Here is a 25,766-nt window from a genome sequence, read left to right as displayed (position 1 = left end):
TATATATATATAGATGTATATATATATATATACATACATACATACATACATACATACATACATACATACATACATACATACATACATACATACATACATACATACAGTCATGCGCCACTTAACGACAGGGTTACGTTCTGAGAAATGCGTCGTTAAGCGACGTCGTCGTTGTGCGAACATCATTGTTTCTTTTTTTTTCGTTTTCGTTTTCGAACATCGTACTTACTTACACAAACCTAGACATCTAGGCTATATGGTATAGCCTATTGCTCCTCGGCTTCAAACCTGTACAGCATGTTACTGTACTGAATACTGCAGGCAATTGTAACACAATGGTAATTATTTGTGTATCTAAACATAGAAAAGGTATAAAAGTAAAAAAAAAAATGATACACCTGTATAGGGTAGATTATATGTAGATTTTATAAACACTGTACACTTAGGCTACACTGGATTAATTAAAAAAAAAAATTTTCTTTCTTCAATAATAAATTAACCTTAGCTGACTGTAACTTTTTTACTTTATAAAATTTAAGGGTGTTTTTTTAAACTTTTTGATGAATGCTTAGGGACCATGATGAACAAAACAACACGAGATTAAATCAAGCACACGGAAAAAATGATGCAATCAAGAGACGCGATAAACACGAGATGTAAAGTAGAAGAATGCTGCGTGACACGGCATGCTTTTTTACAGTAAACTTTTTTTTTTAATAAGTAGAAAGAGTACATTCTAAAATAACGATAAAAAGTACAGTATAGTAAATACATAAACCAGTAACATCGTTGTTTATATTATTATCAAGTATTATGTACTGTACATAATTGTATGTGCTATTTTTATACGACTGGCAGCGCTAGTCGGCTACATGACTTGGCGATAGGAATTTTTCAGCTCCATTATAATGGAGCCGGGCAGATCCGTCGTATATGCGATCACCGTCGTATATGCGATTATGGGACCACCGTCGCATATGCGATCCGTCGTTGCCCGAAACGTTGTTATGCGGCGTATGACTGTATATACATATATACATTATACATACATAAGAAGAAGGAGGTGTTTCCAACCAAAAGTAAACTAGATCTCTGCTAATTTTAGCAATAAGCAAGAGCAGACCTGGCCTGAGACCCAGGTGTGATGCTCATTAACTCATCCTTGGGTCACCCACGTGTTCATGTATGCTCTTCCCCTGGGGTACGTTTCCAAACCCGTCACAACATATATAATTTCAAACCTGTATTTGCTCTGCGGTAGGCACTGATGAAGGTGAAGGACAAGCTGCCCAGGAACGATCAGACAGGAGTCGTATATATGGTTCCCTGTGTTTTCAGGATGAAATATGTGGAAGAGATAGGAAGGACCTTAGGCTAACATATCATTGAACATCGCAAGCCCTTAATATGGAACTATCCTTAAAAGTCTGCCATTGCTAAACATGTGCTAAGGCTGGCCATGTTCCCCGATGGCAGGGATTCGCAAACCTGGGGTTGTGACCCAAACTTGAAAAAAAAGTCTCAAAATCCTGGTTTTTGAGAGGGGATTTTCATATCAAAAGCATTTTTTCTGACGACTTTTATTGTAGGTACCGGTACCATTTGTGTTGCGAGGTGAATACGTTTTCAAATATCTGGTCATGGACAAAAAGGTTTGGGAATCACTGCCCATGGGATAGTGTTCGCATTTTGGGTGTGACCCCACCTGGATACAAGTAGAATTTTCATCCGAATCCGTCCACAACTTTTTGAGAGATCCTGTGCACAAACAGACAAACGGACAGAAAGGGGTGAAAACATAACCTCCTCCACCTTTGGTGGTGGAGGTAATTAAAGGTTGGCGAATTTAATATGGATCCATGTGATTTTGCTCCCAACCACAAATCTTTACTTGGGCCTATATATGTGTATATATATGTGTATATATATGTGTATGTATATATATATATATATATATATATATATATATATATATATATATATATATATATATATATATATATATATATATATATATATATATATACTGACTGTAATCTCTCATCCTGATCAAATATTTTCTTGGATGTTGGAGAACATGGTGAATCAATGAATTTCTGCCATGCAAGAGGGTGCAAATTTGAAATGTTTTGCATCATCCAGCACAAATGCTATCGCACTACTTTTTATCGTGCCATGTCACAATACTTTTTCTTGTGACATAGATTTACACTGTGCTGGTACGTTTTAAAGTGTTTTTTGCCCTGCCATTGGCAACTGACATACAATCCCAATTTTAAATACATTTCATCATTGATTCACTGACTCGCATTAGATTATTATTTTATTTATTTATTTTTTTTAGATAAAAATCGATCTTTTCTTCAGGCCATGTATTCACAGAAAGACCAAATTAATCGGAAGTTGCATTTCAAATTTGAAAAGGGCAACTTCTTGAGACAGAGATGCAAAATGAAGTATGAGTAAGAAGAAATCAAGAGAATAAGGCAAGAAGAATAGCAAGTTTTATTGTGACCGATTTAAATGCATTCACGGCAAAAAATAATAACAGGAAAATAAATAATTACAACTGGATAAAAACAAAATCAAATAAGTAACACCATTAATTAGAAGGCTTTTCTGTTTTGAGTACTGTACAGTATTGTGATGAACTTGTAGATGGAGAAAATTAGTAGGGGCTGGAGGGGATACCAGTGGCAGTGGAGGTAGATGGTTGCTTAAAGACTGAAGTTATGTTTGTTTTTCTTTGCTTTTAAAGTTTTTGTGGCTTTCTTTATCAGTGGATAATTGCTGATCTATGCCTCCACCAAAAGCAATGCTCCTTTCCACTTTGTGTCAATCTGAATGGCCATTTGTGGCCCCTTTGCCCAGTCTTCATCCTCTTCTATTTTACTTGATTTAGTTAATTCAACCATTTTGTCTGTCATCAGTTCCTCTGTGTGGGACACAATTAGTTCCTCAACTTCTTCCACAGCAAGGTCTTCAAGTACTTGTCCTGCAAGGTGTTTGGTCAAATCAACAATTCTCTACATTTCACCCTTCACAGTAGGGAAGCCATGGAAGGCATTAACTTCATCAGGTCACACTTTATGCCAACATTACAAGCGTTTTTAACTGGTCATGGAATACAGCTACTGCATAATGATCAGCTGATGCTGACTCACCCACAATATTCAGACAATATAGATTAAAATGTTTGGGTTTTTTATCTTGCCAAAACGAAGTTTTTGCAAGATATGTTAGTCAGCTTGTATGTTTTTTTTTTGTTGTTGTTGTTTGTCTGTAATCACGTATAAAAAATTCTGCAGAGCACAGTTATCATTGGAAATTTTTGTAACTTCGCATATCAGAGGCCTATAGAGGTCCCTTTCAGCGCACAAAATTTTGAAGGTCAAAGGTCAAGGTCACTTTGTCGCAAATCAGGGGAGTCGACGAAACCCTTATTTTTTGAGTAATTTTGATCGGATCGTCTTCAAACTTCATGGGAATATAGTTCATGGTCTGGCGCTCAGCTGATTAAATTTTGGTGGCGATTGTCCTTGACCTTCATATGTTTTTTTTTGTTTGTTTTTTTTTGTCTGTAATCACGTATCGATCACTCTGCAGAGCACAGTTATCATTGGAAATTTTTGTAACTTCGCATATCAGAGGCCTATAGAGGTCCCTTTCAGTGCATAAAATTTTGAAGGTCAAGGTCAAAGGTCAAGGTCACTTTGTCGCAAATCAGGGGAGTCGACGAAACCCTTATTTTTTGAGTAATTTTAATCGAATCGTCTCCAAGCTTTATGGGAATGTAGTATATGGTCTGGCACTCAGCTGATTAGTTTTTGGTGGCGGTTGGCCTTGACCTTCATGGTTAGCGCCTGAGGTCAAACATATTTGACCCCAAGGTCAAATTTTTAAGTTTTAGGAACCATATCGTGTAGTACCTCAAATTGAACACCTCGATGAGTGCTTTCTAGATATGTCAAGCTTGAGACATTATGACGTCATTTGGTGATGTTATGAGGCAAACACATTTTTCATGGTTACTCTGTAGAACGATTCTCATCGGAATCTCTCGTAGGCAGATATTCCTCAAGGAGTTGCTCCTGGTGGATAGCAGATCTGTTCACCTCAGTGTGACCTTAAACAAGTCACACGTGGTCACCTTTTGGCAAGATACGGGTCACCCTGCGGGTGACATTGGTTTTATTTTTTTTGTTTTGTTTTTAAAGCTCATTTTCCAACCAAACTCAACATTTTTTTTTCCCCTTAAAAATGTTTTTTTTACTAATCACTGTGACTTACAGTGCCTATATATAGTTTACACCCCTTTCTAAATTTTCACCTTTTGCTACCTCATAGTCTGGAATTAAATTGCATGAAATCAGACTTTTTTTCCACCATTATTTAAACATCATAACCCACAACTTCCAAGTGAAAAACAAATTCTACAAATTTCAGAAGATTAATGAAATATACAAAGCTAGAATATCTTGGTTGGATACATGTCCATCCCACCCCCACCCAGAGTTAATACCTGGTTGAAGCACCTTTCACAATTATAGAGCTGTGAGTGTTGGGATAGGTCTATACAAACTTTGCACACCTTGATTGGGCAATATTTGGCCATTCTTCTGCATAAAACTGTTCAAGTTCAATGAAGTTGTGTGGGGAGCATTTATGGAGAGAAATCTTCAAGTAATGACACATTTTCGATTGGATTTAGGTCTGAGGCTGTGACTGGGCCACTCAAGGACATTTATCCTTTTGTACCTGAGCCACTCCAGTGCAGCTTTGGCTGTGTGCCTCGGGTCATTGTCATGTTGAAAGGTGAACTTCCGTCCTAATTTCAGCTTTCTTGCAGAGGGCAGCAGTTTTCCTCTTGAATTTTTCTGTATTTTGCTTCTTCCATTTTCCCTTCAATCCTGACAAGCGCCCCAGTCCTTGCTGATGAGAAACATCCCAAAAACGTGATGCTGCCACCACCATGCTTCACAGTAGGGATGCTGTTCTTTGAATGATGTGCTGTGCTGGGTTTTAGACTGGGAGCCCGCGGGGCTTAGCTCAACCGAAGAGGGAAACAATTGCCGTCCTCATGGTAAGATGCCAGATGATATTCTCACCTCAGAACTCTGTGTCTGCCGGGACACTGCTTCTGGGTTGACATTCTGTGGTCAATATCCGTATCGCATAATCGGCGCTCGCTCAACCTGGCAGCGGAACGGCCCCAAGTAGATTTCTGATATTATGTGTATAGCTTGTAACACGGTACAAACAATGACAGACGATTTCGCCGCTGGAATACCGGTGACAGATGCTAATTCGATGCTGCGAAAATCACGCCAGCTCAACCGAACAGCGGAACGGCTAAAACCAATGCAGAATGCTAGTAAGGGGTCCCCTGAGTACAAAAGGAGCACTGTCAGACAACTTGGTCGCTGGGCCCCCCAGGACAGACGCTCCCTAGTTCGGGTTCCCTTTGTGTGCTTGCTCAACCGAACAGCGGAATGGTAGCACCAGGTCCCCTGAGTACAAAAGGAGCACTGACAGACAACTTGGTCGCTGGGCCCTCAGGACAGATGCTCCCGAGTTCAGGTTCCCTTTGGTTGCGCTAGCTCAACCAAACAGCGGAACGGCTAAAACCAACTCAGAATGGTAGTACCAGGTCCCCTCATTAGGTCGCCCGCAGGCGACCTGAAGTACTCGGTTGAATTCGGTCATATGACGAGTTTTCTACATCTGTTTTTAGACTACCGTGTCTGTGATTGGTCAGTCGAAGTGACGTCATGGAATCACCACAAGGCGACCAATAGGTCATCCAGGGATGTAGTCGGAACCGAAGACTATTTAAGAGTCAGACCGGAAAACGGAAGTGGAAAACGAAATTGAAATTAACGATGAAAAAAATTGTTTTCAGCTAAATTTTCTCTTCTCCCTGCCAGGGAGCAGTCTACTGTGTGTAAAGGGTAATAATGGACATGAAGCATAAAATTTGAAAATATATTTTTCAAAAGGATTTCTGTTGGACGGTGTTAAGTTAGGTCTGAATTTTCATAATTTATGTGATATTTACTCCATGCATGATGTCACGTGATTTGGCGGCCATCTTGAAAGAACTGCCTCAACATCTTCCAACGGTGTCATTCTGTCTGTTATCATTTTGTCGAAAATGTTACGTCCGTTACAGTGAACTTTTCAAAATATTTTAACAAACAACAGACAGATCGTATCGTTGGAATATAGAAAGTATGCTACTTATGCTTAGTTTGCTTACCGTGAATGAAAGGTATACTACAAATTGGTTATTTCGCAGGATTTAAGAATTGTGCTATGGCCAGTTTTAGTTGTGTCCATTTCGATATTACGTCCGTTACGCCTCTTAAATGTTGATTTTTGCTTTAGTAGTAGACTACACAATGGGGGTTGTACCAACATCAGAAAGCCATAGAGACAATTTATGATATGTAATAAAGAAACTCTCTGTAATATGGCCAAGCTTTTCAAAATTTCAACATTAGTGATGCAATTTTTGTCTCAATGTTACGTCCGTTATGCTGGAATTACCCTAAAACATGTTTGGAGTGATTGTAAAACTATAAATCAGCGAAAATCTCGTACAAAGCACACAAATGATCTGGCACCCGACTTCGCTCGTGGAGTGGGGTACCAGATCAGCATACAAATACTTGACATGTCAGTTTCATTTTCCACTTCGGGTTTCCGGTCTGACTCGTAAGTCGTCTTCGGTTCCGAATACATCCCTGGATGATCTATTGGTCGCCTCGTGGGGATTCCATGACGTCACTTCGACTGACCAATTGCAGACACAGTAGTCTAAAAACAGACGTAGAAAACTTGTATGACCAAATTCAACCAAGTACTTCAGGTCGCCTGCGGGCGACCTAATGAGGGGACCTGGTACTACCATTCTGAGTTGGTTTTAGCCGTTCCGCTGTTCGATTGAGCTAGCGCAACCAAAGGGTCCCGAATTAGGGAGCGTCTGTCCTGGGGGGCCCAGCGACATAGTTGTCCGACAGTGCTCCTTTTGTACTCAGGGGACCCCTTACTCGCATTCTGTGTTGGTTTTAGCCGTTCCGCTGTTCGGTTGAGCTGGCGTGATTTTCGCGGCATCAAATTAGCATCTGTCACCGGTATTCCAGCGGCAAAATCGTCTGTCATTGTTTGTACCATGTTGCAAGCTATACACATAATATCAGAAACCTACTTGGGGCCGTTCCGCTGCCAGGTTGAACTCGCGCCGATTATGCGATACGGATATTGGCAGAATGTCAACCCAGCAGCAGTGTCCCAGCAGACGCAGAGTTCTGAGGTGAGAATATCATCTGGCATCCTACCATGAGGACGGCAATTGTTCCCCTCTTCAGTTGAGCTAAGCCCCCCGGGCTCCCGGTCTATTTATGCCAAACTTAACATTTTGCATTTAGGCCAAAAAGTTCCATCTTGGTTTCGTCAGACCACATGGCTTCAGAATCTCCAGAGTGGTTTTTTGCTTACCTCAAGCGGGACTCAAGGTGGGCTTTTTTGAGTAATGGCTCCCTTCTTGCCACCCTTCCGCAGAGGCCAGACTTGTGGAGTGCTTAGGATATTGTTGTCACATGCACGCAGTGAGCAGTATTTACGATAAAAGTATGGAGCTCTTTCATAGTTGCCGTTGGCCTCTTGATGACCTCTCTGATTAGTCTCCTCCTTGCTTTGTTATCCAGTTGGGAGGGACGGCCTGATCTGGGCAGGGTCTTGGTGGTACCACACGTCTTCAACTTCTTAATGATTGTATTGACTGTGCTCCAAGAGATATTCAAGGCCTTTTAAATATTTTTATATCCATCCCCTTATCTGTGCCTTTCCAAAATTTTATCCCAGAAGTCTTTTGAAAGCTCCTTGGTGCTCATGGTTGAGTCGGGTCAGGTCAGGTCAGGTATGGGAGCATGCGCAGGAGCAGCGTGTCACTGCGTCCACTTTCGACCAGTACTCCAGGGGCCTCTGGCTGGCTATCCCCCAGGCAGATTCCTGGCCCATCCCCATCTCCTTGAGATGCTGATCAACCTGCTGCAACCACGAGGAACGCGGTCAGCCCATTGGCCTCCTCCACTCACGAGTCTCCCTCGCTGAGAGAATCTGGTGAACAGGATCAGCATCAGGAAAACGAGCCACATGTCCATCCAGCCGCAGCTGACGCTAACGGACTATGCAGGTATCAAATCTCATTCGAGTCTCTCTCAGGAACCACTCGTTGGACTCAGTCCGACCAGCGATCGCCAAAATTCTCTGAAGAGATCTGCTAACAAAGGAATTAAGTCTCCATCTCAGATCCCTGGTCAGAGTCCAAGACTGGAAGCACCAAGGACCTGAAGACTTTGACTTTTGTCATCCTGCACAGGTACCGACAGCACCACACCCCATGAGCTAGTGAATCCATGACTTCCCCAGGCCTGACCCAGACTTCTATTGACCATGACTCACAGCCAGTAGAGACATGAATATCACTGCCAAGGTTCATGAATCTCTCCATGACCTCAGCATCCTCACCACAACCAGGTACAGACAGGAAAGCAGCATCCAAGATGTCATTGAAAGCCTGGATGTCATTGAAAGTTTTGACCCAGGAAACACATAATCCCAGAGGCCCCGACTCATCATTCAGCACCTCGAGGGCCCACAAAAGGATATCCAGAGTCTCCGCAAAAATGACTCCATCTGCAAAATCAAGGTCAGAGATCTTGACATTCCTAAACGATGCACCGCAACTTGATCTCTCTGACATCCTCCCCAGAATCCAGTCCAAACAAGTTCTGAAAAGTATGAGGGCCAGTACACACCCCTGACGAACTCCAGTAACAACAGGAAATGTCAGCAATTTTATCACCACATCTCGCAGCACTCTCAGTACCAGGGTATCGTTCAGACATCAGATTGATCAGTTTTGGTGGCACCCCACAAAGACTGAGAATTCTCCAGAGGGCAGACCAATTTACCAAATCGAACAGGACGGGCTTGGAGGAAGGCAATCCAGGGATTCTTCTGTAAGCAGGACGAGAATCACCTGATCACAGGTGATACTCTACCCCCTCACATATTCCTCGCACATAGGCCTCCTTGTCCACCCTCAGTGCACGTAGGGTTGTACGCCTCAACTCGGTGAACAGCTCAGCTTTGCCATTAAGCCTGGCCCTGCGACTCTGGTCAATGGTATCCAGTATCCCTTGAGAGACAAAATTCTTCTTCGCCCTACGGTGAGTTGTAAGACATCCACTGGCAACGTCAAGGATGGTGGTCTTAAACTTCAGGATGGTGTCACTCCACAACTCTTCAGGATGCCCCAAAGCACCCAAATCCCCACTCAGCCTGTTCGCAAACTCCTCAGCAACCCTCCTTGTGCTTGCCAACATCCAGCCAATGCTGGGATGGCACTATTCTCCAAGATTTAGGCTGCAACTTCAGAGTTGCTACCACAAGCCTGTGGTCGCTATTGAGGAACTGAGCACTTCGGTCGACCCTGCAGTTCTGCATCATCCTCCAGCGACCATCAAAGATCACATGGTAAGTCTCCTTTGCCACACCACCAGCATTGGAATACTAAGTCCAGCAATGAGCCTGTGGATGCAGAAACCATGAACCAGCTACCTGAAGTCCATGACTTCTTGCAAAGTTAAGGAACTTTGTGATATTCTGGTTCACAGTTCAATGTATGGGGACCAACACATGTCTCAACCATCACTATCGGTTCCAGTCGATGCATTGAAATCTTGCCTGAGGCACTGATCAACCACAGACTCGAGTGCGGCATAGAATGCGTCCTTCACGGTGAGATCACTCGCCTCAGTTGGTGCATATACAGAGACCAGGGAAACGACACCCAAGGAGTGATGAATCCTTGGTCTTCTAATACACTCGTTGACATGTTACCTCAATTATCATTGGAGTCAGCTTATTGGACACCGCTCCAGCAACTCCTTGGGAATGGTAACCATCAGAGCGACAGACCAGTATTAGGTGTAACCACCCACCATGATACCACTATCTCGCCTTCGAACCTCAGAGAGTGCTGCAATACCTTTGTTCAAACACTTGAGCTCAGATGATAACAGAGACAGATGATCATCATCTCTTAGAGCTAGAACATTCCAAGCAACGACCTGAAGGGACCGCCTCAGGTTAAACCAAGAAGACCGCCCTCTGGGAGACGACACCTCAGCACCAATCTGCCACACACCACCGCAATCTGACCCTGGCGGGTTTACCCCATGGTTTTCTTCCTGGAACCAAGGAATGAGGGTCCCGACGGCTTTCCCATAATCCCGTCATCCGCTGAGCTGCTCTGCGGAGGGCAGCAACTTCCATTTTTTGGGGGTTATCAGATTTTTTTGCATTTGTTGGTTTTGCGGAATGAAGTGTTTTACGGTGGCCAGAGTGCAAATCCTGCCACGACCCCTAAAAAAAGTAACCCAACTGCAGGAGGACATCCGCAGACACATTTGGGCAATGGAAATGCATGGCCATTGCTCGCGAGTAGCTCCTCTGCCCTTTGACAGGTTTTGTTTTTAATCCTGCTGGTGACCATATCCATACACCCTCCTCACGAGAAAACCTGGTGGAGAAACAGTTTAGTCACCGACAACTCGACCATGAATCTCTGCTGGTTGAGTCTCTGATGGGAAATACACTACCCAGCAGAGGAAACCAACAGGAACAGCTAATTTTATTCTGAAACTGGAAGGACACTCGGTAGAGCGCATACTTCTGCTCCGGAATGCCTGATCCACGATAACATCTGGCCCAATACATTTTTGAAATATCATGCTATATATCATTTTTGAGCCCAATCTGCCAATGGTAAAGAATGACTTAAAAAATTCTAGTAGTCAGATCTGGATCCGGATCTTCACCAAAATATAATCATTTAGTCCTTGTCACATATCCAAGCTCTCCACCAAATTTCATTCAAATCGGACCACAACTTATTGAGTTATCCTGTCCACAGATAGATAGACAGATGGAGGTGAGTGGGTGGACGTTATGTCGTCAGTGTACGAACTGGCGTCTCTTTGATCCAAAAAAATTAAACCTTCGATTCATCAGACCAGAGTCCCCCATTCCATCATTCAGTTGTCCATTGTTGGTGTTGCCTTGCAAATTTTTTGCAATGTTGTCTTGCAATGTTGTCTTTTCACCTTGTATTCTATGGTCCCAGTAGTGGTTTCTTTGCTGCAACTCTGCCATCGTGACCTGCTGCAGTCAGCCTTGTGCACACAGTGTTGGACTCCCGGTTGATGTTCAGGCCTGCTTTCATTTAATTGGCCAGCTACTGACTTGATTTCCTTCTCTCACATAAGATGAGAAACTTCAAATGCTCGTCTTGCGTTGGGGAGTTTCATCTGATCCTGGCCTTTTCTTGTCGTGTACTGAGCCAGTTTCTTTGAGTCACTGCAAAGTGTACCTCACACCATCGTGGGAGATCTTCACCTTTTCTGCTATTTTCTTCTCAGAGTTTGGATCTTCACATGCTGTTCTGTTGAAAGTTGCTTCCTTGGTGCCATTTTGAACCCACAAACAAACTGATGAGAATCAAGTTCACATATTTACTAATTTGCAACTTTTGTTGTGGTTTCTTGTCATTTGCATTAATGAAACTGGTGTTTTTACGATCAATATTTTTTTATTATTTACTGTACAAAAATCCACAAACTATTCCCTGCATATTTTCTTTGTGGCAAGTGGAAATTACGAGCACATGATAAATATGATATGTATCACAAAAACAAGAAAAAGAGCAATCAGAGATTGCAGACCCATGCCAGGAATTGTTTTGTGTGGTGTATTTTGTGGTGTGTTTGTGTACTGGTGTGTTACATAATTAATGAGATAACTAGAACCAACACTTCTTTCTGTTGGCAGTGATGACCGGGTACCAAGACGGCCCACTTTGATACAACCCAATTTTAATCGGAGATCTGACCCTGACCCATGATGGTTTTTATTATTATTATTCAATTGAATTTAGAATGGGATTAAAGTAAATTCAATTCAAATTAAATGGAAGACCAAATAGGTACAGTCTTGCATTGGGGTAATCAGAAGGAACCCAAACAAGCAAAAAGCAAACAGGCTGAGTCATCAGAAGGAACCTGAATAGGATTCGCATTTCAGCTGCTACTACTCCACCCTCAAATTCATCCAGGTGCAGCCAAGTGAGCCTTATTCAAAAAAAATAATCAAAAAGAACCCAGATCAAAAAAATTAAATAACTCTGGCTGCTAGACCACGTGTCCGATCAGGTTGAAATGTAAAACGTTAATTCTCCGTCATTACTGGATCTTAATTGTGAAGTTTCACCGATTAAGCAGTTCAAGAGAAGTAGTTTTTAAAAGATTTTCGCTCAATCTAATATGACTGTGACATCATTTAATTCATGAATACCCTGGTTCACCTTTTCTGCTATTTTTCCCTTCAATCTGTCCCCAAGGCTTGGGAAGCATTTGTGTGAAGTTTCCCCTCAATCTTTCCAGCCGTTCTGGAGAAGATTTTTTTTTTATACATTTTGGGGTAAATCCAATATGGCTGCCAAATCTTGTGATCTATGACACCATGTGTGAACCTTTTGTTTTTTATGGATAGGTGGTCATACTTGTAAAGTTTCGCTTCAATCTGTTCAGCCACTTCAGAGAAGTTTTTGAAGGTTTTTTATTTTTATTTTAAACAATATGGCTGCCGAATCACATGACCGATGACGTCATGTATTTTTTTCTGTGGACCATTTTGTCCCTAGATGACCCTCAAAATTTTTCATAGTGATTAGATGTAGTGTTCTACCTATTAGTCCATTTGCCGGAGAAGTAACCTTGTTGTCCTCAAAAGTGTATGGTTTTATGGTGGTTTCTTGTTCACAGGCATGCATAGACAAAAGTAAGCTTGGTTGCCCGGATGGCAACCATGGGGAAATCTGTTATTTTTGCGCAAATACAAGATGGCCGTCATCGACCGGGCTGAAAATATAGCTTTTTAGGTAATGAACTTAAAATTACACATGAGACATCTTTTCCATATAATTTTGGCACGAGGAATCGATATTTATCCTTATTTTTGTGATTAGAAGTAAATTTGAGGTCAATGTTCGAGTTCCTGGCAATTATTTGCCGTGTGAGATACATTTTGAATGACAAGGTCACTATTCTGACAATGAACGCCATGGGATGGGGTGGGTTCAACAACCAAGAAGCATTCACCAGTCATGCAGAAAAAAAGCCAGCAAGTACCTACATGTTTGGACCCCTTATTGATGCCAAAGCTTCTCATCCAGACACTGTAGTGACTTCACTGGAGGATCTTCAGAAGTCATTGACTGATATGGGAATGACTTATGTCCACATCTCTGTGGATCTCCAGCTCTACATGGGGGCTTGCCAAATCAAGTGGCATGACGTTGATCGCTTTAAAAATGTGATTCTGAGGCCTGGGATAATGCACACTGTGCAGTCCTTCTGTGGTTGCATTGGCAAACTCATGCTTGGGTCTGGTGTTGAGACTCTCATCAGTTCAGCATTTGGGGGCCTGGCAGGAATCATGAGTGGCAAGTTCTGGGTTCGATCAATGAGAGCCTTCCGGATGGTTTCGACTGCCCTTCTCATTTCCTTCCTCACCACCGGCCCCAAGACATTCCAGGAGTTGTGCAGCTACCTTGAGACATGCAGACAGCACCCAACTGGGAAGCACTGGGTTGATAACTTCATCAAGCCTACTCTGCTTGTTCATCAACTTCTGCGTAGTGAGAGGGAGGCAGACTTCCTGCTGCAACAGCTAACACTTGAACGCATGCTTCCCTACTTCTTTGTTGCTGGTCACCATCACTATGCCCGTTACATCACCCATCACCTTCTGGAGATGCGCTATCTGCTGCCACCAGATGCCAAGTCAGAGCTCATATCAGGTGCTTTTGTGTGTCGTCACCAGGAAAGCATTTGGAATGGTGTGAGCTCTGATCAGTTCGGTGAACAAATTGCTATTAGAATTGGCAAGGGTGGCCTCCAAGGTTATGACTCTTTCTCCAGAGATGGTAGCAGAGTGGATCGATTCCTTTCCTGTCACTGCCTACATCTCAGATACAATGGAATACATCTACCCTGACTCCTCAAACAAGGACAATGAAGACCAAGTGAGAGAAAAGGACACAAGAATCGGACCACGTCACAAGGAGGAGGGGAAGAAGAGGAGAGAACTTGATGCAGATGATAGGGGCCGGATTTTACTTGAATTGTCGAATGTGTCTCATCCTCTTGAGAATCACTCACCACATCTGTACAACATTGCCAATGGTCGAATTGCTCCCCGAGAAGCTGAAGTGAATGTTGAGGATTCCATGGTTATAGGTCAGAAAATGGTTGCAGAGTTCCATGCATCCCTTCCAGGTGGATTCCATGCAACCATCTCATGCCCCATCAAGACAAAGGAGTGAAAATTGGGGACAAGGTGATCTTTGATCGAGAAACCATCTTCGTCAGGCTGCTGACTATTGGACAGCAAAGACAAATGGAGCTAGGACCTATCTTCCAGTTTGAGCTCTGCTCAGTACCCCCCTCACTGATTGTTGAATATGGGTGCTTAAGGAAAGGCAACAAAGCACCACTGGCACACAAACTCTGTGTTCAGGCACAACAGCCTCTGCAACCAGATGTTACCATTGTTGATGCGAGCCGACTTCTCTATCATATTGTCTGGCCTTTCAGGGGAACTGTGTCAGTCTTAGTTGAGTCCATCAAGACAAGGCTGTCTACCATTGCTGGTCAGAAGATCTTGGTCTTTGACAAATATTATGATGTTTCTGCAAAGGACCATGAATGAGTGAGGCGTTCTGGCATTGGTTCCATCAACTATGACCGCACAATAAACACACCCTGCCTAGTCGAGACGCCATCCTGAAAAACAAGCAGAACAAGTTGCAGCTGTCCAAGGTTTTGAGTTCCTATAACTTTGGTGAAGGAGTTACTGTGGAGAGCCGTAGCCATGGTGCGTTCAACCATGATGAAACAGACATTACAATGATCTCACACCTGCTCATGGCTGCTGAATGTAATGCAAGAGTGGTACGTATCCTCTCTGATGACACTGATGTTTTTGTATTGATGGTTTACTGGGTTTACCAGCGCAACATCCAGTCCACAGTGCAGATGGAAAGGTGGGATGGAGCAATTTGGGATATCAACACCACCTGTGACCAGCTTGGCCCCAAGTGTCTGCAGCTTTTGGGAATGCACTACATCGCTGGCTCAGATACCACGTCATACCCATATGGCAAGGGCAAAGTGTCAGCCCTGAAGACACTGAGAGCTGGCAACTTCCCTGGTTTGTACTCCGCACTTGGTGAGCTGAACGCAAGCCATGAACAGCTCATGGAAGCAGGGCGGACATTCTTCTGTGCCCTGTATGGTCAGCCAGAAGGGACCACGATGAGTGAGATGAGGTACTATATGTACACAAGGAAGTCTGGCAAGCCCCTCAAGCTCATGGCATTACCTCCAACTGAGATCAATCTCTTCCTCCATATTTTGCGTGCACATCTACAGACAGTACTTGCAAAATCAGCTGATCAGCAGGCCCCACCTGAACTTGACATTACAAAATATGGATGGGACATCAGAGATGGAATCCCAGTGCCAGCAACTTCTGCTACTCCACCAGCCCCTTTGGACCTCATGGATGTTTTGCGGTGTGGATGCAAAGCAGAGGGGAAGGCCTGCAGTACGGCAAGTTGCAGTTGTCACCATGCAAAGATCTCCTGCACGCTATACTGCACTTGTGGTTGCAGTGACAAGTGCTTCAACCCACACAAGACTGTGGAGGACAGTGAAAGTGAAGTGGAAGAAGGGCGTGTCGAAGCAAAACTGGAAGGGGACGAGTACAATGAATGGGAATGAACAATACGTAAGTTGTCTACTAGGCTCTATGTCCTCTGTTCCTAAGATGTCCAATATGATGACATGATGATGTGTATGCTTTCTGATTATCAACATACTGTTGTGAACCATTCATGACTTCACTTTTGCATTGGTGTTGCATAATTTTCAGCAGAAAATAGTCATGGACATTTCATGTGAACCTCTATTTATTCCTGAACGTAAAAACGAACCCCCAAAATTGAATTCCCCATGTCAAAATCATATGGAAAAGAGGTATTACACAGGATTATATGTTGACCGATTAAAAACCTAGCCGCATCGTCTGACCTGTAGCGGCCATCTTGAATTTATGCAAATTACAGGAGTTCCCCAAGGTTGCCACCCCCGCAACCAACCTGAATTTTATTAATGGACCCATGTTAGTCCAAAATAATCATAAAACCATACACTTTCCACATCAACAAGGTTGACAATGGAACACATAATAACGGCAAATGGACTAGCAATTATGATGTCATAACAAAAGCACCTATGACGTCAGAAAAAAAAATCACTTGTTCCCCATGAGGAGTACTTGCCACGTGCCAAGTTTCAATTTTTATCCCCCGCCGCGTGGCGGAAGTGGGATGTTGTTGTCATCCAGGTCGTCCAGCTGTCCATCCGTCCGTCCGGGCATCAACATTTATAGCTGTGAGGGTGATAACTCATAAACTGTTCGCCATATAGATTTGAAATTTGGGTCACACATGTACCACCTGAAAAGGACGAACCCTATTGATTTTGGGCGTGGCCGGATCCAAGATGGCCAACTGGGGTGGCCATCTTGAAAAAAAGGTTTTTTGTAATAAATGGAAAACCGCTTATCTGATTTAAATTATTTTTGGTTACTACGTTCCTCACCCCTGGGGAACTTTTTCGAGATGATGACCAAATGGTGTCTTGTTTCCAATTCACTTCCCTCATTATCTGGAATATGTATGACCTTTTTCATTCAATGGCGGGGGATTCCCCATCTCTGATGGTGTATTTTCTTGTTGCGGTTTCAGAGATAGAGGGCCAAAGTATTTTTTTTTCCAACATGGCTGCCACACCATGTGACCTACGACGTCATCATTATCAATAAAACAATGTAAAGTAGTAGTCGCTGTTTTTCGTCTCAATCTGCCAAGTGGTTGCGGAGAAAAACACTAAAGTTATGTGTGGACAAAGAGACACAGACAAATGAAAAATCACTCGGTGATGCTTGGCGAAATGGAACGGCACTCTGTAGAGCATATACCTCCACCAGACTGAACAGTAGTTTTGCCACAACTCATAAACAATTTTTTGAGATCTGATGCGATACATAGTTTTTGGCCCCATCTGTCAATGATGAACAATCACTTGAAAAACCTTCATATCTGGATCCGGATTCAAATCTTCACCAAATTGAATAAATTTGTCCTTGTCACAATCCCAAGTTTCATCCGAATCTATCCATAACGTTTTGAGATATTATGCTTTCTATTGTTTTTAGCCCCAGCTCTCAATGATCTGTCAATGATGAACAATCACTTGAAAAACCTTCATATCCAGATCCGGATTCAGATCTTCACCGAATTGAATAAATTTGTCCTTGTCACAATCCCAAGTTTCATCCGAATCTATCCATAACCTTTTGAGATATTGTGCTTTCTATTGTTTTTAGCCCCAGCTCTCAATGGTGAAGAATCACTTAAAAATTAAATCCCAATTGTATCTGGATCCAGATTTGGATCTTCACTAAAATTGAATTGATTAGTCCTTGTCACCACACCCAACATGTCCACAAAGTTTCATCCGAATCTGTCCACACCTTTTTGAGATATCATGCAATATCGTTTTTGCCCCATCTCTCAATGGTGAAGAATCACTTAGAAATTAAATAATTCTCAGATACGGATCTGGATTCTGACCTTCACCAAAATTAAGCGTTGCTGTCCTTCGTCGGTCAACTACATACACAAAAAAATTCAGAACGATTGCTTGAAAACTGTGGCCAAAAATCGTGTGACGCAGACGACAGACAGAAACACACAGACAGACAAACGCTACAGACCAACATACTTGGCAAAAAAAATTTCGCCAAGTAACAAATGGACCAAAATGCAATACCCTCTCCTTTGGTGAAGGTAATGAAACGTTTTCAATTTGCTCATTAATTTTAATCCACTTAAAGGTAACTGTGATATTAAATTGACTTCAACAGAAATTTGATTTATTATCCATCGATATTACACTCTTCTAACATCTCACAAATGTTTATTGGGGAATGGCACGACAAAAAATAAAACTAACCCAAACCTTTGCACAAGTACTGCACATGAACAAGATAAACCATGTAATAGGTCATTAAAATATGACAAACTTTAATGGGAAATGCAGGTGGAAATGGAGCAATTGGTATGAGGTTAAAAAAAAGAAAAAAGGTGCAATAACCCTTGGAGCTCACTTGGTAGAATAATTATCCGAGGAGGAAGTCAACATGGGATGGAATCAGCAAAATGAACCAATATAATGGGCCCAAATGTTTTATTTATTTTTTTAATCACCCTCGCCAGAGGAGAGGGTATTGTATTTGGGTCCGTTTGTCTGTCTTTGCAGAGAATTTTAGTGTTTTTCTCCGCAACCGCTTGTCGGATTGACACGATATTTTCACCGTCAGAGCAATTACTCATGTAGAGTGTCTTAATTATGATGTCATAGGTCATGTGGTGTGGAAGCCATGTTGGAAAAACAGAAAAACTTTGGACCTCTATCTGAAACCTCACCGAGGAGAGAAAAAAAAAAAATTGAAACTTAGCACGTGGCAAGTACTCCTCAAGGGGAATAAGTGATTTTTTTTTAATATCATAGGTGTCTTCGTTATGATGTCATAATTGCAGATGCAGAACGCTACATCTGATCAGTATAAAATTGAGTCATCTCGGAATAAAGTAGTCCACAGAAAAAAATATTTTGATGACGTCATCGGTCACGTGATTCAGCAGCTATATTGTTTGAAAAAAAATAAAGAAATTAAAAATATTCCTCTGAAGTGGCTCAACAGATTGGGGCGAAACTTTACACGTATGACTGCCTATCCATGAAGAACAAAAGGTTCACACATGACGTCATTGGTCACGTAGTTTGGCAGCCATATTGGATTTACCCTAAAACCTATAAATATCTTCTCCAGAACCGCAGGATAGATCGAGTGGAAACTTCACAGAAATGTTCCCCAAGCCTTGGGGCCACCAGGATATTCATGAATAATTGATGTCACGTGGTCTGGCAGCCATATTGGATTGAGCAAAAAACGTATTTCTTGAACCGCTTAATTAAATTAATTCTCTTGAACCGCTTCATCAATCGATGTGAAACTTCACAATTATGATCTTGTCGTGATGGGGAACATGTTTTAAATTTCAGCCTGATCGGATGCATCGTCTGGCAGCCAGAATTATTTAATTTTTTGGATCTGGGTTCTTTTTGATTATTTTTTTTTTCTACTTCTTTAAAAAAAATTTTAAATGTTTTTTTTTTTTTGTCGACATTGTTAAGACTCATATGAGAGCTTGGATTGAGGAGGGAGGGGGGCATGAGACAAGAAGGGTGGGAGAGGGAAGGACAAAACAATGGGGAACAGAGACATTAGGAGATCTGGGTAAGGGAGAGGGATGGGGCAGGGAACATGGGGAATACAAGATGGACATCGCAGGGACTTTCAGGAAGGAAATCAGGGAATTTGAAGGAGGTGGGTTTGTGGTGGATTAACAGGGGTAGAAAAGATCAAGGTTTGAGATGGGGAAAGATAAGAGGAGGTGGTGAACTGCTGTTTAGAAGGCCCAGAGGGAAGAATGGGATTGAAGAGAGTGCGGGAGTTTATTCCAAAGGCGGGAAAAAAGAGGAATGAAAGAGTGAAGGTGAGTAGTGATTCATGATTTTGGTCGTTTTACCAGAAGGGGGTTGCTGGCGGACCTTGAGCGCCCTGCGGAAATATGGGGGGGGGGGACATGTCGCAGACAGAGCAGGGGGAGAGGGGGGGCGAGACCGGAGAAGAGATGGTAGAAGACAGAAAGATCACACACTTTCTTCTTTTTTTATGCCTCCGCATCAGAGTCGCTGACAATTATGTTTCTGGGTTGTCCTTCTGTCCGTCCGGATTTTCGTTTACGCAATAACTCAAGAAGCAAATTGTAGAACTTCATCAAACTTGGTAAAAAGGTAAAGTAAGACAGGGCAATTAAGTGATTAGATTTTGGGCCAGATGTGATAAGGGTCAAAGGTCAAGGTCAAACTCTGAAATTTTACTGTTTACGCCCTTATTCAAGAAATATTGGCCAGAATTTCATCAAACTTGGTACAAAGGTAAAGTTAGACAGGGCAATTAACTGATTAGTTTTTGGGCCAGATATGATGAAGGTCAAGGGTCAAATATGTCAATACTCAAGTGTTTGTGCAGGAGAGCAGAGGCACACCCGTCGACTGTGTGCAGTCGAATTACTCTAGTTTTTAATTCGATGGGATGTTTTTTTTTTTTTGGAATTTTTTGGAAAAAGGCTCACTTGGTTGTACTTGGATGGGTTTGAGGGTAGAAGAGTAGCAGCTGGAATGTGAATCCCATCCAGATTCCTCCTGATGATTTCATGTTTACTTTTTGCTTGTTTGGGTTCCTTCTGATTCCTCAAATTCAGGACTGTACCTATTTGGTCTTCCATTTGATTTGAATTGAATTTATTTTAATCCCAATCTAAATTCAATTGAATAATAAAAAAATGTCATGGGTCAGGGTCAAGTGTCTAATCAAAGCTGGACGCCTCGGTATCTGGTCATCACTGCCAGCAATTAAAAGTGGCAGTTATAATTATGTCGCTTCTTAATTACATAATACTCCAGTACACAAACACCACAAAAAACAAGCCCCGGTGAGGGTCTGCAATTTCTGATTGCTCTTTTACTTATTTTCTTCTTCTTGTTTTTTTTTTTTGTCTGTTGTTTTTCTTTTTTTTTAATGCCGTGATTAAACTCGCGTTGCAAATATCATTTTACCAAATGCAAAGATGATACCAAATATCATTTTTGCCAAGTTTAGTCATAATTCCATCAGAATTTTCATAGAAGTTACAAGTGTTTACTTTGTCTCCGGGCGGTTTTTGCAAACGGGAGGACGACGCGCCATCCCATAAGCTTCCCGGAACTATGTTTCAGATGAGCTAACGTCATGGACTACAGGATGAGGTTATGCACACACAGGGTGGAGTTGATACAACTGGAAGAGTGAAGAGTTTAGTCAAAGGGAGGAGGTAATCCTGCCCAAAGACATGAGGCTGTTTCATTTGAAATTTCGTGAATTGGTCTTCACATGTTGGTGTTCCCATCTAAGCCCCTCACTTGCAATGCAAGGAACCCAGGTTTAAATCTCCTGTACCATATGTATTTGTACAATGCCTACTGTCCTTTAATTCATATAAAAGTACACTCTCTTTCTCTTGTGTGCAAGCTCATCCTAAAACCTTCCACTTTAAAACAAGAAAAATGGATGTCTACTCTCGTACAGAAAACTAACTACCCAGCTGGAATCCAATTTTTAATTTTTTCTTTTTATTTATTGTTAATGGTGCAGAAGATTTTGACTTGTAGGGGTAGCATCATCAAGGCCAAGCTTGAAAGTTGGTGCTTGACTGAGGAAGACGTCAGGAAGTTTCTGACTTTTTGTGAAGAATGGTGACATTGGATGAATTGAAAATTTAAGGGTGACCTGTAGATCGAAGTCAATCCCTGTGACGTGATCATGGACATTGAGGCCTGTGTTGTCACTGAGTACTTGGTGGGGTTTAATGAAACAGGATCATCCTATTGATTTTGTCTTTACTCTAACAATTGGCAGTTTGGGAAGATACCAATCAGTAGTCATAGGCACCTTGTAACTTGAAATGAAATAATTAAAATAGATGTGGAGGTATCTGAATTGAGCAGTGAATCCTTTGAAAAGAATTGTCACTGCCTTATTCCCAGTAGTGACCCAGCTATTTCTCTCCATCCTTCAGAAGTCTAGTAGTTGTGTGTTTTTTTTTTTTTCTCCACTCCCCCCCCCCACACATGAAGTATTTTTGCCCCAGAAATTGATGTTCCTGTTGCCAGTCCTGTATCATCATTTTGGTCCCACATGCATAGATATGGATATGGGCCAACAACATGGCAAACACAACTTGCTTGTGGAAACAAGATGTCATGATTTGCTGCTGTTGTTTGTTTTGGACAGATAGCAGTGAGTCACATCACTCTGTTTCTAACCTGTCTGGTATTTCAGACAATTGATATTATGCAGTTTTATATGTGGATGATACAACCAAGCGGTTATTTCAGTCAAGGACGAGGACCATAAAACAACAATCCTGTGACGAATGGAATAGAGAGAAAACTATGGCAATCCCATGGCTGTTGAGCTTGAAGTGTCACCCACCCTAGGATGCTGTAAACATCTATTTGTAGTACATAGTCAAATGAAAGCTGTGATCTATTGTCTTGATTAATGTTGTTTATTTGGTCATAGGTCTCCTGTTACAGAGATGCAACAAAAGATGGACAACCTACACAAATTGTGCTTGGACGAGTCGATGGATGATGTAGTTGAGGTCCCTAACCCGATCCCAGAGCGCAGGGAGGTGTCTGTGAAAGTGTGCTATCAGAGCACCATGCACAGGATTAGAATAAACGAGGTGAGCCTCACTCTTCTCTCACTGCTGTTCTTCCATATATGGTGCTGAATAGCCTTGTGACTCCCCTTTCACACTCCTCCTGACTTCCCATTTCCTGGCCCCTTCCAGACAGACATTTTGCAGGATGCATTGCAGCAGGAACTTTGTCCGAATGATGGTACACTGTTGATTTTCTTCAACAACAGACAGCTGGACAATAATGATACACCACTGTCACTCGGCCTCAACTACACAGACATAATTGGTGAGAAAGTTGTGCTCAATTTACACGTGTCTTTTCTTTTCCAACCACAATAGTGGTTATGCATCTACCCCCTCCTCAAAATCCACAATTTCTTCCCCAATATTTTGGAGCATTCTCTATGAGTGTAGGTATGTGATTATTTTTATTCGTTAAAAACTGCAAACCGGAGAGTTTTGTTCAGAGTAAGAGAGAAGCTCAGGTTCGAATTCTTATGTATACACACAAATGGTGGATCGTGAGTGTGAAGGCCTCATTAAACTCTACATTGGGTTGGAAAGGCCATGATGTAAGTGCAGCATCTTTGAGCATGGGATCGAAGAGAACATGTTCTTCGTCTTCTGTACAGTGAAGTTGCCAGCCATAAATTATCTCGCTACATCTGGGTGCTTCATTGGGAGTGCAATCATGTCCCTCAGGTGAACAGGGACCCACCTGGCATAGTGTGTGTAGTCTAAGGCATGGAACCATGGGACCAGTTCCGTCACGGCATCAAGGTACATCGTGAATGAAGCCTGCCGCAGATAACTCATGTAGACCAGTACCAACATCTCTAGTTCCAGCACAGTTGCCCAGTACTGAAAGTTGGGAATGTCTTCTCTCGGGTGACACCATTCTTCAAACTCAGGCAGGAACATCGAATAACTGAAACATAAAATTCTTCGAACATCGAACTAATTAGTGCACTTTAACTTTTTTTTCTCAACCAAATCAAATTGTTACTTTCTTTGACCATTATTGGACCTTTATTAGAAAATAAACTTTCACTATCAACCTGCATTCCTCTCCAGTAAAGCAGATGTGTCATAACAGTAACCACTGGTGGCCATTTTGAAAAATGGCTGCCACAGCCATCAGCGGCTGAATTTGAGATGGCCAATATCCAAATCTGTTCATAATATGATAGGCTACTAGTGTGCCAAATTTGGTGCTTTCCTCACAAAATGCACAATTGTTATGCTATATTTAGTTAAGTTGCTCCACTATGGTGGTTTGATATAAAATAAAATGGGCCCAACGCAGGGAAGTGTGAGCCACGGTGTTTCAGGGCACCCTCATTGTAGAAAGTGATCAGTGTGCCTAAATAGTTTACTAAACAAAATTTTGGAGGAGATATTCTAAACAAGCGTTTCAAAATCTATAAAAAAATGTATGGTCTTCCTGGTCTATATTGAGTCCTTCATGTGCTCACTCTGGGGAATTTGTAATGAAGTTGTTAATAAGGGCCTGTTTTTTATTTTCACATTTGTAAATCAAGGACATTTCTTATCGGGCTGACATTATTTCCATTGTTTATGCTAGTCTTGGTTCCCAGTATGACAAATAGCCCCAATATTATTTGAAAATAGAATTGGATCAGCTCGAAAAGGGTCTATCCATGTGAACTGACGGAAAACGTCGAAATTGACCATTTTCACACTAGAAGGCTCTTATTGGTGCCTATAAATTCCCTCGAGTCCAATCCGATAGAAAATAAATATTTTTTCTAATGATATTGCTTGAAAGTTTCTTCGAGTAATAGTAAACTTTCATGCTAGGTACACACATGCATCAGGATTAGGGAACTGATATGACTCGGCTAGCAAATTGGGTTTGGCCAGTGAAAATCTCCACCGGTCCGTCACATTTTGCATTTCAGTCAATAGTTTAGACGAATAACATGGAAATTAAATTGTTGTTGGTTATACTGTATACTCAAATACAATGGGAGTGATTAATCTGATCAAGTATCATTCCCTTATTCCCCCTATTAGTGAAAATATAATCCGATGAAAATTTCTCCACCGGTCCGTCACATTTTCAGAAAGGTGATTTTTCTGTGTAATTCATGTTATTTTCCATAATAAATGCTTTTGATCATATTACTAAGCTTACTGATAGCATTGATGCAGTATTTTATTCAGGTTATCATTTCTGGACAATTTTGGGTTTTTGACCCTTCGAATGACAGTCATCGATGAGCTGACAGTCATTTTAAACAATGGTTCACATAGCATTATGAAACAATGGTACAAGCTAAAAAAAACCCGAAACTACAATGTTTTTGTCCTGGACCAATCATTAGCGCTGACTTTGCTGTTGTTTGAGCTGAAAACTTGCATGTCAGCCTGACCAAATCAAAAAAATCCTACCCGATTTTGAAAATGATGACATTTTGTGATTACCAATCCTTTTTATCAACTTTTTTTGCAAAATGTTTAGTGAAGCTTGGATTTTTTAATGCTGCAACAACAATGTTACAGACTGTTATTACCTACTATATGTAAATATAATGTTTGTTTCAATCATTGTGTGTAATCAGAATTTGGGAAACTAGTGTGGGCCCGTAGGAATTGACGCCCCCTCTCTTGAATTGTGATGCCCTCCTCTCTTTCGCCCCCCTCCCCCCTCTCTCTCGCCCCTCCTCTCTCTCGCCCCTCCTCTCTCGCCCCACTCCTCTCTCCCCCTCTCTTGAATTGACGCCCCTCTCTCTCGCCCCTCTCTCTCTCACCCCTCTCTCTGTAAATGTATTCACAAATGTCTACCAAGCACAAGAATTAATTCAAACCTTGGGAAAAAACAGCTTTGAAACCCTTGGGAAACAGCTGTTTACCTTGGGAAAATTCAAACCTTGGGATTAATTAATAATTTGAACAATTAATTTAAGCATTGGGAAAAAACAGCTTTCAAACCTTGGGAAACACTTGGGAAACAGCTGAAACGGATGAAGAACGATATCAAACCTTGAAAAGGCACATACTCAGGTCCCCAGCGTCGATTTGTGAGGTCATACCAAATGAAGAAGAAGAATTGACGTCAGTCGTGCAAAAAAAAATAATAATAATAAATAAACATTAATTGTGATGTCATTCGTGACGTCATAGCACCGTGTCTTGTAATTGGTTGACAGATAAATGGCCGTAACTTGGGAACCGC

At 41.9% G+C, this 25,766-nt stretch overlaps 1 protein-coding gene across 3 annotated transcripts in view; it reads left to right on the top strand.

Annotated features, from left to right (window-relative positions):
- Positions 1-25,766, top strand: part of LOC147028658 (NFATC2-interacting protein-like) — a 74,709-nt gene that overhangs the window by 36,382 nt on the left and 12,561 nt on the right. For all 3 annotated transcript variants that reach the window (XM_085879291.1, XM_085879293.1, XM_085879292.1), the window contains exons 5-6: positions 22,444-22,609; positions 22,718-22,853. In XM_085879291.1, coding sequence (XP_085735417.1) covers positions 22,444-22,609; positions 22,718-22,853 — 302 coding nt within the window. The remainder of the gene's footprint in view (positions 1-22,443; positions 22,610-22,717; positions 22,854-25,766) is intronic.

This window comes from Eptatretus burgeri, chromosome 4 (genome assembly GCF_056783735.1).
Source record: "Eptatretus burgeri isolate ZD-2024b chromosome 4, Ebu_testis_v1, whole genome shotgun sequence".
Taxonomy (NCBI): domain Eukaryota; kingdom Metazoa; phylum Chordata; class Myxini; order Myxiniformes; family Myxinidae; genus Eptatretus; species Eptatretus burgeri.
Note: the sequence above shows the minus strand (reverse complement) of the source record. Positions and strands in the feature narration are given on the sequence as shown.